The following is a 13,334-nucleotide window of genomic DNA, read 5'->3' as shown; positions in this document are numbered from 1 at the left end:
CACTTGCCTTGCATGTGTAAGGTACTGGGTTCGATCCTCAGCATCACATAAAAATAAATAAATAAAGATATTGTACCAACTACAACTAAAAAAAATTAAAAAAAAAAAAAAAAAAAGGAGAAACTGCAAGAAAACGCCAACTCCAAGACATGCACTGTCCCATAAGGGAGCCTCTAGCCCCATGTGGTCACTGAGCACTTGAAATATGGCAGAAAATTCACTTTTTAAATTTACTTTTGAGTTTAATTTTAAATTAAATGAAAAGGGGAATTGGTGTCTGGCGAGTATAGAGTTTTGATATAAGAAGATGAAAAATTTCCAGAGATATCGGCTAATCACGTTGAATGTACTTAACTTACTAGACCGTACACTGAGAAATGGTTATTTAATGTTATGTGGAATATTTTTAATCACAATAATAAAAATAAATAAATATTGGCTCTATTAAACCAAGCCAGCCAACACCTACACAAACACTCTGACAGGAGAGGCATGCCCAGAACCAAATTCATTCCAGCCCTTGAGTTAAGCATCTAGTGATTGGACAAAGGCAAGGCTTGAAACTGAAAAGTTCTCACCACAAATAAATAAATAAATATATGAAGTGACAGGTGTGTTAATTACCTTACTTCACAACTGAGGGAACAAATCAGAGCACCATGGTATACGTTATAAACAGAGGCAATTTTTATTTATCGAGTTATATCTTCATAAAGCTAAGGTAATAACAAGTCAATAAAAATTATTAAATAAAAATAGAAGCAGGGGATTAACAAAGATTTTGCAGGACACTATCTACAAACACTACCCCCCACCATCACCAACCAGGGGATGACTCCAGGGATCCCCCAACCATCCTCTGGGCAGTCATGCTTCTGATAGAATGGCCCAGGCTTCTCCCACAAATGTGTAAACCGGGGAGCCTGGCCCCCTGAGGCACAAGAAGCCGCCTCCCGGGTGCTGTTGTAGTATAATTAGAACTTTTACTTGAGAGTCTCACACAGCTTGGTTTTTAAAAATAAACACTGCTGACATGTCTCAAAAGGAAAAAGTATATTCAGAACTCTGATATTTTCAGGTAATAGCTCCCTCCCCCTTCATTTTCCTCAGCTCTGAGTGACTAATTCTATTTCTTTCATCTTCAGTGCTCTGGGACAAGGCAAAGAAAAGTCTATGGAAATGGGGGGAAGTTCCTGAGAAATCACCCCGGGCTTACCTTTTCCAGCTTTTCTTGGAGCTCCCGGATTTTGAGCTGCTGCTCGGCATTGATCTATAATTGAAATCCCAGGAAATAAGGAAAAAGGTAAATCAGCATTAACATCTGCATTTAGTGCAGTTCCAGTCCCTGGAAGTTTTCGGGGAGGTCTTGGGGGTTTGTCTTCCAAAACCTGCTCAAGGCAAGGAGGAGTGGTGGCCTATCAGAGAAGTCTGTGGATGTCAGGTGCAAACTTCCATGAGGACTTGTCCTCTAGGACAAGTAACACGTATGTAGCCAAAAGACTAGAAGTCGCAGAGTGCTCCCACGCAATGGGAACTCTCATTCATGTGTTATTATTAAGTGTCTGGGTTTATGTGTTACTGAGAGGAAGATTGACAAAAAAAATGAAGTGTCCTTTATCCTTCTGAGAACCAGAGCTAAAGCTCGACATGGTCACCCGAGGCAGACCATCGAGAAAACCTGGAGGGGCTGGGAGCGCAGCTCAGGGGTTGGGCATGTGCTCGACTTGGGGTTGCATCCCTGGCACCAAAAAATTAAAGAAAGTAAAGTAAAATAAATGTAGAAGAGATTTCTCGAGTCTTTGAGAAAGTATTCTTAATCGATGACTCAATACTGGCAGCAATATTTAAAAATCTACCCCACAGAGAAAAGCCAATCACAGAAAATATACCTTCTCAAGTTTGGAATATTCTCCTGCTTCAGGCTTCCCTTGATCCTTAGCCTGTAATTACAAAGATAAAACACACTGGGAAATCTTAACAACCTAAAAGTCTTATAGACAACACCACCAATTTTACTTTCTTGGTCTCTGAGACCAAAATAATAATAATAAACAATAATAATGTTATCTCCTGTAAGAAAAAGATCAGGAGTTTTCCAAAAACATCCCATTATTTCTCAAACCTATACTCACTAAGCTAGTGCTCCCTTGTGTCTTGCTAAGATCATCCATGACTGTGCCCAAAGAGCATCCTCCTGGGGGGTGGCTGACTACCTTCATCAGTTTATGCTGACATTCTGTTGCTTTCCGCTTGAACTCTTCGGCGGCAAGCCGAGACTCTCTCAGCTCAGATTCGTACAGATCGCTCCGTCTTCTTGCTGAGACAAGATCCTCTTCCAACTGATTCATCATCAGCCTCATTTCTTCCACTTGAGCCTGGTACTCCTAAAGAGCAGTCAATGCAACAAAGGTGAACTCTGGAACTCCGGGAGGAAAAGACAGGCTACCGACCACGAAGGGAGAGGCACGTTGACAGAGAAGGACAGAGGACCGACCCACAAACAGAGAGAGGTGAGTGGACAAACAGACCCAGCAAGAGACAGAGGGGGCAAAGGGGAGGAGCACCAGGAAGAGGAGGGAGCAGATTAGATCTCTACACTGCCTTCCTGTGTATCATGCATCTCACACGCCGAAAATAGGATCCTCTGAGCAAATGACACCACACATTATGAGCTGCACCTTAAGGCAGAACTCAGGAGCGTGCAGAGGGCTGTCCTTTAGACGAAGATAAACTGCTTACGTGTAGTTCTCCTCCAAGGGTAATCATTCCTATAGATTTGTCCTTTAGAAGTCATGTGCTCCTAACACAATTAGACATGGTACTAGTTTTAAAATTAACCTTTCAGACGGCACCAGAGGGTAATTGGAAGTCTCAGTGGAAAGCATCCGAGAAGGTGAAACTCATCATTGTCAGTTTCTCACCATTAATTTTTCTGGCCCCAAAATTGAAGGATGAGCTTAACATTGCTCCTGCAAAGCAAGTCACCCTGAAATCTGGAAGAATCACAAAACACTGGCTCTGGACAAAATAACTCGTGAGAAAAAGTCTCAGGAAAGAATTATCTCGTTCCCCAGAGCAAAAATTTTTCAAGTGATCCAAACAGCCCTGACCTTTTCAAAAATGAATTGCTAAAATCAAAACACAACATTTGAACGGAGATTTTTATTTTTTATTCCATGATGGGATTTACCAGATGAAATGGGCAATGGTTTTGAAAAATTCTGGATCAAGTATAAAGAAAGATATTCTTCATTAGTGAAGTCAAGGCTAAGTATAAGGATTATATCTGAATAAGCACTAATCAAATCCAAGGTGACTGGGGTGGGGAGGAGGTATAATATGAAAGGTACAAAGGTTTAAACAAAAGACTGTCTTCGATGTTCATAAAACACAGTAACGCCTCCAAGACCTCTTCTCCCAGGAAATAACTGGTAAGGTATCAACTGAGCAGGTATTTTTTTTAAGCCAATAAGTTTGCCATTTATGCTTTTTTAATAACAGGATATTAGAACACTTTTTGTCCCACTATAACAGGTGATCTCTTGATATGCATGAAGGGGAGGTGATGTTTTTACAGGAGCGATGGTTTCCATGTAAGCAGCTCTCCTGCTCCAAAGGTAGAGAGGAAAGCCCAAGGAAGGGTGTGGGTCTCACTTCACTCTCTCCCACCCAAAATACACTGTTACTCAAGTACAGTTTAGGACGCTGGGCACGTGGACCCTGGGTGGGGCACACTGAGTACTGATGCTTCACAGCCTGCATACGATCATCAGAACCCATCAGAATTCACAACACAAGTAAAATGGTGTATATGCTTTGCTTGGGGTTTCTGGACCCTCCTCTGCCAGGGCCACATATGACTGTGACTTTCGTGACTTTTGACACTAGGCCTGCCCTGGCTTCTTCCCCCAATCAAAAGAAAAAAAAATTACATGTATATATAAATGCACACACGTATATACACACATATGCATAAATGTTTTATAACTGCATTTATTTAAATATAAGAATGTCAATATTATCTATGTATTTGATATAAAAGTTCAATTCTTTTGGAAGGATTTAAAAAATAAGTATTTTACATGACCCTAAAAGTATAGTGGTCCCTTGTCCCTGAGCCTGCTGTGCCTAATGGGAAAGCAGTCCTGCCCACACATAAACCCCAACTATGAGGGCAGCAAAGGGCTGAGGAGTCTCAGGCATCTATTGTCCTCAAGCTCCCTTTTCGGTCTTGGATTTATGTGAGCGCCGAGGGAACGTGATTTTTGTGTTTTGTCAGGAGCAAGGATAGAACGTCTGTCCCACTGGGCCCCCGACATCTCTCCTTCCTGAGCTGTCAGCACCCAGGGGAAAGAAGGCAATATCCTTGTCGTCTATCGGAGCTCTTGGATCACCTGACCTGCTACAGGCAGCAAAAGGAACCTAACGCATTTGCTGATCTTCTGTTATTAGGCTGGAGACTTCAAGAAAATCCTATAAATCCAACAGCTAACCAAATCCCTATTTGGGGGGAAAGCTGAGAGATGATCGGTCTGTTCCCAGGGTTGCTGGGTGACAGCTGTCAACTCTGAGTATGGGGCATCTGTGGGCAAGAGCTGGGCAGGTCAGAGGAGGAACCAGGGACAACTTTGATGGCCCATCTAAAGTAACTCTTCCGAATGGAGCTTCAGAGTTTGGGGGAAGGAAGGAGCAGGCATGGTCCTATTCATCCAGATATCCCCAAAAAACAAAAGGCTTTGGGGTACCCACACCTCTATTTCCTTTCCTGAGGAGGGGATGGGTGAGGAAGAATCAGCAGTTGCTATAACAGTGCCTGAATCAAAGTATCCCAAGTGACCTTAAGGTGTTTTCATTTAAAGTCGAATCCAAATACTCTATAAGGGGTAGCTAGGTAGAAGGAATAGATATTTTTAAAAAACTAAACCGTTGTATAGAAAATTAGCTTTTTAAAGGAAGCACAGGGAATTAATCCCAAATCTGAGAGGAATCAATATGCTGAAAGACAAATACTGGAAGTTTGCTGTAAGCATTAAAAGCTTTTTCCTGGTTTGCAAATAACCTGCTCTCACAAAACATATCACAAGTTATTTCAATGTATCCTCCTTTCAGTGAGAAATAAAATCTGAAACCAAGAAGATTTCTTCCCCCAAATGGAACTTTTAGCAGTCATTAAATCTAAAACTCCACATGTATGCCAACTGTGATATGAATCATAAAAGACATTTCTTTGAACTCAATGACCAGCATAAACCTTTTCAAAATGTCCTGATAATTCTGTTTCTATGGAATTTATGGACCCCAGCTGCTCCCTCTGGTGGCCAAACACAGCTTTCATTTCCCCAGGACGTCTCCAAAAAGTAAAATTTCCAAACACATTGAACTAGTGAGAGAACAAGAATCCTACCTCCTGAAATTTTTAGGATGAAAAACTACATTGATAAAAGGGGCATGAGTCACCTGTCAAAGCAGAGTTCTCAGAGTGTGCGTGTTCCCTTCAACATCTCTAAGGTTAGTATTGTTCAGAGGAGCCTGGTGATCCGCTTGCAGTTTCCTATGCACATTTATTTATAACGATTTTATCAAGCAGGGGGATATTAACCTATCACTTAAAATATCAAGGGGACAAACATAGTATGACAACAGGGCGCCCCCCCCCAAAAGCACTCTTTTCTTTAAATGGATCAAGTCCTTTGCAGGAGCTTCTCGGGTTCATACCACCCAGATGGCCAAGTCTGTGCTACCCCAAGATGAGAATGCTCATTTCCATCAGTGTTCCCATTAGGTTTTCTGAAGTGAATGAGAGTTGCCTGGCAGCTGATAATTCAGCTCTCCAATTACTCATTGCCATCTATTCATTAAAGTTTCTATTTACAGTTTCTTCAAAAGACAGAAAAATCCATGCTAAAAAGGAAACAATGAGGCAATATAAAAAATGAGCCATCTAGAAAGAAAACCCTTTTAAAAAGGAGGAAAAAATAAAGAGAGAGGGAGAGTGGGCTTTTTAAAGACATCGGTTCCCTTTTCTGAACACACAGGGGACTGTTTTCTGCTTTCGGATATGGTTATGTTCATCCTGACTTGGCCTGAATGGCTCAAAGTTTTCTTCTAGGATATTTTTTTGCATATGTAAAACTATGAATTATCCTGGCTCCTCTCAATGTGGGTCTGGAAGGCTATAAAAATATTTAATATTTTTGGAAACATCTAAAGCAATGGTTAGCAAATTTTCTCTACAAAAAGTCACACAGTGAGCAGTTTCAGCTCCGCAGACCAAACAATCTCTGTGACGTTTCACCTCTGCCTCCACAGAGTGAACCATAGCAGTGACAGACAGGTTAATGAATGAGCATGGCTGCGCTCCAGGAAAACCGTACTTATGGACACAGAAATTTGGATATCATGAAATTTCCACATGTCACAAATTATTATTATTTTTCTTTTGATTTTTTTCCAACAATCTAAAAACATAAAAACCATTCTTGGCTTATGAGCCATAGGGAAAAAATGGTGGGTCAGATTTATCAGAGGCTGAAGTTTGCCTAACTTTGCTCTAAACCAACAACTTATTAAAAAGAGTAGACATTATGGGATGAGACTTCAAAAAGAGTTGCACAACAAGCACAGTATGATTTATATAAGCCATGGACAATCTCAAGTGACCTACCTACCTTCTTCTCCCCCTCCAACCCATTCTCTCTCCTCCCCCACCCTCACCCTCTCTATCTCTCAAACATGCCTGAACTTGGAGGACCCAGCCGGCCAAGTGGCTGCTCTGCTCCAGGCAAGCTGTCGTACCTGCTCTTTGATTTCTTGGAGCTTCCGGCTCTGCTCTCTGATGTCATGGAGAAGCTGCAGTGCTTTGTCATCCTCCTGGGACACCTCCATCCGTGCTTGCTCCAAACTTCGCTTTAAGCTCTGCAGAAAGCAAAAATTTTAATAGGGATGCTCCACGGATCCTGCTCTGATTGAAAAGATTCATTAAGAGAGCCGCAAGCTGCTTCGCCAACACCAGCAGTTTCAGGTGACAGACCAAAGTTGACAATTTCCAGTTGGTTGCCGATTCCAGTTTTTCATCCTGTAAAACCCCTTGGTTCAAGAAACATCTCAAGCTTGTGACCTTATGGATCCAGCCTAAAACTCTATCAACGCTGCCACCATCTACCTAATTCCATCTCCTGCACCATCTACCTAATTTTCGCAGGTACTTACTTGTATGTATAGGAGTAAAAACCAGTAAGATCCCTCAGCCATTAAATCACCATCTAGTCTTTTCTGTTACATCAACTATTCAGGGACCCTCAGGTAGATATGCTTCTTTCAAAGCTGCAGTTATTTCCTCTACCCAGTTGTTATTTGAGAGTTCAGTGGACTATCTCCCCTTCCTGGCTAATTTTTCTTGAACACCTATCATCCATAAGGTTCCCTCAATGCTTCAATGGCACTGAAATATGTATCTGAAATACACAGCTGAATAACTTCACCCACCACTGAAAGGCAGCCAAGTCTGGAATGGAAACATAGCAGTTATTCTTAATCAGCCACGTTCTATAGATTTCCTCTCCCTTGTGGGGAGAAAAAAAAAAAAAAAAAAAAAAACTTTAAAAATGTGTGATTCAACTTCTTAAGACTGTTTTTAATTGGGCACATTAAAAAAACACCTGAATGAAAAATTTAACGAGACAATGAAGAAGACAGTCTACTCTTGTGAAGGAAAGAAAAAACAAAAGTCACATGGTAAATGACAGCTGTCACTACACTGTTTCTAGGGAATGGGAGATTGATTGGGGGCAGGTTAGAAATGTTTTCTTGTACACATTTGGGAGTTTGGTTCCCAAGGCTGATTGTTTCGGGCATGGTGTGGACCAGAGAGGTTGGGATGGGAGATGTTAGGACCCTCTGCAACTTGCTGCAGTGACGGCTGACTCCCATCTCCAGGCTCTGTGGTACCAGCAGCCTATCTCGACCTTCTGTGGGAAATGAGTGCAGCCTCCTTCCCCAGGGACCTCACACCTGGTTCGTGCTGCTCTGAAATCGCAGATCTGGTCTTGCACTCTCCCTGTCTCTACTCTCTGCCACTGGCTGTGATGTGCCTCATGAAGCTGTCATGAAACAGGATGAGACACACACAACAGGAAGTGCCACCTCCAAGGGAAGGGGGCTTTGGGGAAGGCTCACACTGCATTCTGTGATGTAGGTGGCAAGGTCCTGCTCCAGGAGGGATCTCTGAGTCTCAGAGGCCTTCAGCTCCACCTCCTTCTGACTAAGCACAGCCTCCACCTCTGACACTCTCCGATGTAACCGGGTCATTTCCTGCTCCATCTGAAACAGACACATCGACAGGTTAAAAGGGCCCCTGGAGGTCCTTCGGAGCAATCAAATCCCAAGCAGCCTCTGAAACCACCTGGTGGTCTGGGCTACTGCTATATCGCCAAAAGTTGGGGTTGGAAATACCATTGTTTCTTCGCCCGGGAGCACACAGTTCTTCGCAAGGACAGTCACCAAACGCTAAGTCACTCCTCTCATCCAAGTCCCGCTTCACACTTGGTCACTTCTCTAACCCCGTTAGCAAGGAAGCCACCATCATCATTTTTCACCTGTTTGCTTTTTGCTTTTGTTTTTTGTTTGGTTTTTGCAGACGTCACTTTAAAATTTATCCCAAATCCATCTTGATCCCCCCCATCTCCTTGCAAAGATCTAGAGGGCAAATCCAGGACAGGGCAAGGAGCTATGTGTGCGTCTGCACTCTCAGGAGTCCCAGGCAAGCAGTGGCCTTTATTAGTTTCCAGAGAGTTGTCTCTGGGCAGGAGCAGTGAGTGTTAACAGACGTGGAGCATAATCAACACAGTGGCCGCAGTGACAGAAGCAGGAGTTTTTAAGGACTAGGAAGAGAGACTTCTCATCACTCAAAGCAGATGGGATGCATCTCAGCCACAGGTGAGGACCCCCACCACCTGCCGGAAGGAGCAGACTTCGGGCTGGGTCATGCTGAGAAGCGGGCCGTTTTAAATCCAGGGCCTCCTCTGGTTAAGATTTAAAGGATTGACGGCAACGTCAAGGCCCGAATTCATCTCCCTCTGAGCTGCTGGAGGCGCGACTTCAGCGAGGGAGGGACGGCCTCGCTCTCTATGGATCAGGCGGCTCAGTGCCAGCAGCGGCCCCAGGCGGGTCCCTTGGCATATATTGACGGGAGGATCCTGGAGCAAGGAGGGAGGCCGACTGCAGAGATAAATACCTTGTGACACTTGTCCTGAGAGTCTTGCAGCTCTTTGCTTTTGATGAGAAGTTTCTTTTCCATGGAGCTAGTTTTGGCAGGGGAGTCCAGACCCGGTACAACAGACCTGGACAGAAAAAAAATAGAGTCAAGGAGGCCCGCAGGGGAGCCTGAGGCACCGAGGGCAGAGACGAGGGACTTTTCAGTGTTCTGGAGCCACCAGCAAAGCTAGCTCAAGTGGCTTCTCATGACATCAAGGCCATGAGGCAGAGGGGTGGAAGTGGGGAAGGACTCTGATGCAGGTAGCCCTGTATGAACCGAGGCACCACGGACCTGAGGCAGGGACTCGGCCTCTCTGAGCTCAGTCTGCACATCCGGGGGTGGTATGATCAGAGGAACGAGGCCCACAGGCGAGTGCACACGGGAGATGCCCAGCATCGTGCCTGGTGTGCTTCCTCCACTCACACACTCTGTCTCAGTGACCTTCTGGGCACTGGCACGAGACAGTGATCGAGACCCAGGGGTCCCTGCCCTCTGGGAGCTGATGTTCTGAGAATGTCAGGTAGATTCATAAACAAAAAGGATAACTTCAACAAAAGGAAGAAGTGGAGTGGGGCTGGGGACCTGTTTTAAGCCAGGGAGATCAGGGAGGGCTTTTCAGAGGAGAAGACATTTGACCTGAGACCTAAAGGATAAGAAGGTGCTGGCCATACAAAGCTCTGGAAGGAAACAAGCTCCAGGGAGAGGGTGCAAAGGCCCTGCGGCAGAAAGGAGCTGACACAGCAAGTGCACAATGAATGTTGTTAGTCACTACACTGATCAAGGTGTCACCCCTTGCCCCAGCCCAACCCAGCCAGTTTGGTTTTGTTTCATTTTATAAAAACAGCTAATGCTTATGATGACGTGCCAAATAATGCCCACTTTCCCTTCCCCAAGAAGGTCTATGTCCTGATCCCCAGAAGCTATGAATATGTTACTACATGTGGCAAAAGGTGCAGATTGATTAAGTTAAAGGTCTTGAATTAGGGTGCTGTCTTGGATTACTGAGGTGGGTCCAATGTCATCACAAAGGTCCTCACTAATGGAAACAGAGAAGGGCAGGAGACGTGACAGTGGAGGCAAGGGTCAGAGATTTGAGGACACTACACTACAGGTAGCCGCTAGAAGCTGGAAAAGGCAAGGAGACAGATTCTGCCCCAGAACCTCTAGGGAGTGGACAGCCCTGTCTAGACTGATCTCAGCCCAGTAAAACCCATTTACGACTCTGACCCCCAGAACTGTAAGATGATACACTTGTGTTGTGTAAAAGCCACTACGTTGGTAATGATTTGTTACAGCAACAACACAAAACTCACTCTTACTGAGCCCTGGCCCACACCTGGTTCTATATCAATGTTAGCCATGTTTTAACTCTTTACTCCTCACAACAAGCTGATGAAGTAGATATAATTTATTATCCTCATTTTTAGATGAGGAAATTGAGGCCTAGGGAGGTTGAGTAACCTGCCAGTTGACAAATGGCTTCTGTTGCTCTCAATAGGGAGCTGAGGGAAAGAGATTGGCTTTATGCACCCAATATAACTCTCCGGAAAACATCACAAAAATAATGTAACAGGCAGTAGACTAGGATGCTCTCCCCACAGAAAGGACAAACTTAACCCCACACAGTGCTCATCCTGAGAAGCAGCTGACTAACCCCAGAGGAGACTCAAGTTCTCATTCAGGGCAGCCTCCCTCAGTGGTGGGCACCTGGGTACAAACCTGACGTCGGTGGAGGGCAGGCCCAGGTGATATCAAGCAAAGCCTCTCACACATGGAGGGACATGGCAGACCCCACCCCTTATGCACAGTCTGTCTTTGTCACCTTGCTCACAGGATTGTAGGACCCAGTTATCAATGACTCCTTGGGTCTTCCTGTCAGACAAGTTCTGCTTTCTGCTGCCCCAAATGACTTCCCTGCCTAAAAGAGGTCAGTTCCCTGCAGAAATGCAAACCACCTCTCTGCTCAATGACAAGGGCTGGCATGATCTGTGCTGGCTGGCTATCCCCCAGGGACAGTTCTGTACACTCACACCATGGAGCAGCCAAGAGCATCAACACCCTAAGTCCCACTGCTCTGTTCAAAATCTGACCCCAGCACTCAAGAGCTGTGGGCCTTTCCGAGCCTCAGTTTCCTCGTCTCTCAAATGGAGACGATTCTCACCCTCCTTCAGAGTGCCTGGGACGGTTCAGTGGATGGTTCACACACGGCCCTCAGCACGGCGCCAGGCACCTCACGAGGGTTCAGTAAATGTCAAGCGTTACCATTATTGTTTTGTTTTCATTATTACTCCACGTAACTCTGTAAACAGCACGTGCCTCACGAGCCTAAAACAGTTGCTTGAAATGGTAACACAGGGGGCTGAACGTCCTCCGTGCCATTATTCACATTAAAACAAATGGTGATTTTTCACAGAAATAGGCAACAGGGAATGAAATCCAGAAATAAATCTTTTTAAAGATCTCATGTTGGGCTAGAAATTTTAACACCTCTCAACAGCCTGTTTTCTAGCCAACACACACACACACACACACACACACACACACACGCGCGCGCGCGCATACACACAAGCACACGCACATACGCTTTCTCTTTGTTTTCATATGAGATGCAATGCTCTGCTGGCCTGGCCTTGAGTTTCCTCCACTATTTCCTTTATTCTTAGTGTGTGGGGCAGGGAACAAAATCGACACCACCCAAGTGGGAGGAGTGATCCCTGGTCCTTCCGTAATCAAGGGTCACCCACGTGTCACTAAGTCACAGACATGACATGCATCAAGGTGACAACATGGGCCACAGCTCTTGGTGCCTTAGCACAAAATGGGCTCCCTTTAAAGAACAATTCCATGGGCCCGTGATGGGGGATGGGTGTGGCCCACAAAACTTAATGACACATGGAGGGCAGGCCCGGCCGGCCATGCTGGATGTTTACAGGGCCCTGCTCTGTGTACAAATAGACTGCTTATTCACAAAAAAGAAAAAGAAAGCATCTCTAGGTCATTCATTAACAGGGCCCCGAGCGTGGGAGATATGCAGCCAGCACTCGCTGGGGACAGTGCGACAGCTCTCCTCGTCACCGAGGTCCAACTCCGCAGTCTGCTATTTTGATGCTTGACAAATGCTCACTGTTTAGAAGTTCTAAGTACGGCAATTAAGAGCTCTTCAAAATAAATACGCTAAAGAAATCATTTTTCTTAGAATAAATAAAAAAATCACATCTAAAAAAAGCTCTGGTTAAAAAAAAAAATGCTGTGACTAAACCCAGTGTAGAGCAATAGTCACATAAATAATAACGGGATTGGAGGGTAAGGCTGGAGGGTGAGGGGAAAGGTCAACACGGCCTCCTCTAACTTCCCTGGTCCCCAGCCCCACAGCACATCTGCACCAAACACTGATGTGCAGGGCCCACCCAGTACGAGTACAGCTGAAAACCATGGGCTGGGAGGGCAGCCTGGGCACCACCATTTTTTATAAAGCTCCTAAGTGACTCTAATGCACAATCAGGATTGAGGACCGTCGTGCTCATCAGAAGAAATGCTTGTGATTTAGGATTTAGGATCCAAGTGTTCAAAACTCATAACTCTCCCCAGCATTTGGTTCCACATGGCACTCGGGTTGGCCATTCGGTATTGTGTTCATTATTTGAGTGTGAGAACCCCATTTAACATTCAGCATGGTGGGCTATGAATTTCATTCAAGACAAAGTTCAGGCATGAGACAATGAATTTCATTGACTATTCTAAAATATACCATCTCCATGAACTTCTAGAAAAACAAATGTTAGACAGGTACAGCTCACTTAGAATATTTACCTTCTATTTATTTTTCTTGTAGACATGAAAATCAGTTCCTAGCACCAATGGCAAGCTCTCAATAGAGAGTTCTGAAGGAAAGAGAAAACACACACTGCCAATAGACATTTTGAAATACTATCATAATTCATTTTTATAAGATTTTCATTAGCCATCCTTCTGACTTTCAAAGCAATATCAAATCATTGCTGATAAATGTGTTATTCTAGAATTGAGTGTAATGTAAATCACTGCTCAAGAGCTGCCTTCAATGCTGGCCTCAGAGCCACCA

At 44.5% G+C, this 13,334-nt stretch overlaps 1 protein-coding gene across 3 annotated transcripts in view; it reads right to left on the bottom strand.

Annotated features, from left to right (window-relative positions):
- Positions 1 to 13,334, bottom strand: part of Cit (citron rho-interacting serine/threonine kinase) — a 157,190-nt gene that overhangs the window by 68,970 nt on the left and 74,886 nt on the right. For all 3 annotated transcript variants that reach the window (XM_077108940.1, XM_077108941.1, XM_077108942.1), the window contains exons 10-15: positions 9,233 to 9,338; positions 8,176 to 8,319; positions 6,796 to 6,915; positions 2,214 to 2,384; positions 1,890 to 1,940; positions 1,217 to 1,270 (exon numbers count right to left, since the gene is read on the bottom strand). In XM_077108940.1, the coding sequence (XP_076965055.1) occupies positions 1,217 to 1,270; positions 1,890 to 1,940; positions 2,214 to 2,384; positions 6,796 to 6,915; positions 8,176 to 8,319; positions 9,233 to 9,338 (646 nt within the window). The remainder of the gene's footprint in view (positions 1 to 1,216; positions 1,271 to 1,889; positions 1,941 to 2,213; positions 2,385 to 6,795; positions 6,916 to 8,175; positions 8,320 to 9,232; positions 9,339 to 13,334) is intronic.

Source organism: Callospermophilus lateralis, chromosome 1 (assembly GCF_048772815.1).
Source record: "Callospermophilus lateralis isolate mCalLat2 chromosome 1, mCalLat2.hap1, whole genome shotgun sequence".
NCBI lineage: Eukaryota > Metazoa > Chordata > Mammalia > Rodentia > Sciuridae > Callospermophilus > Callospermophilus lateralis.
Note: the sequence above shows the minus strand (reverse complement) of the source record. Positions and strands in the feature narration are given on the sequence as shown.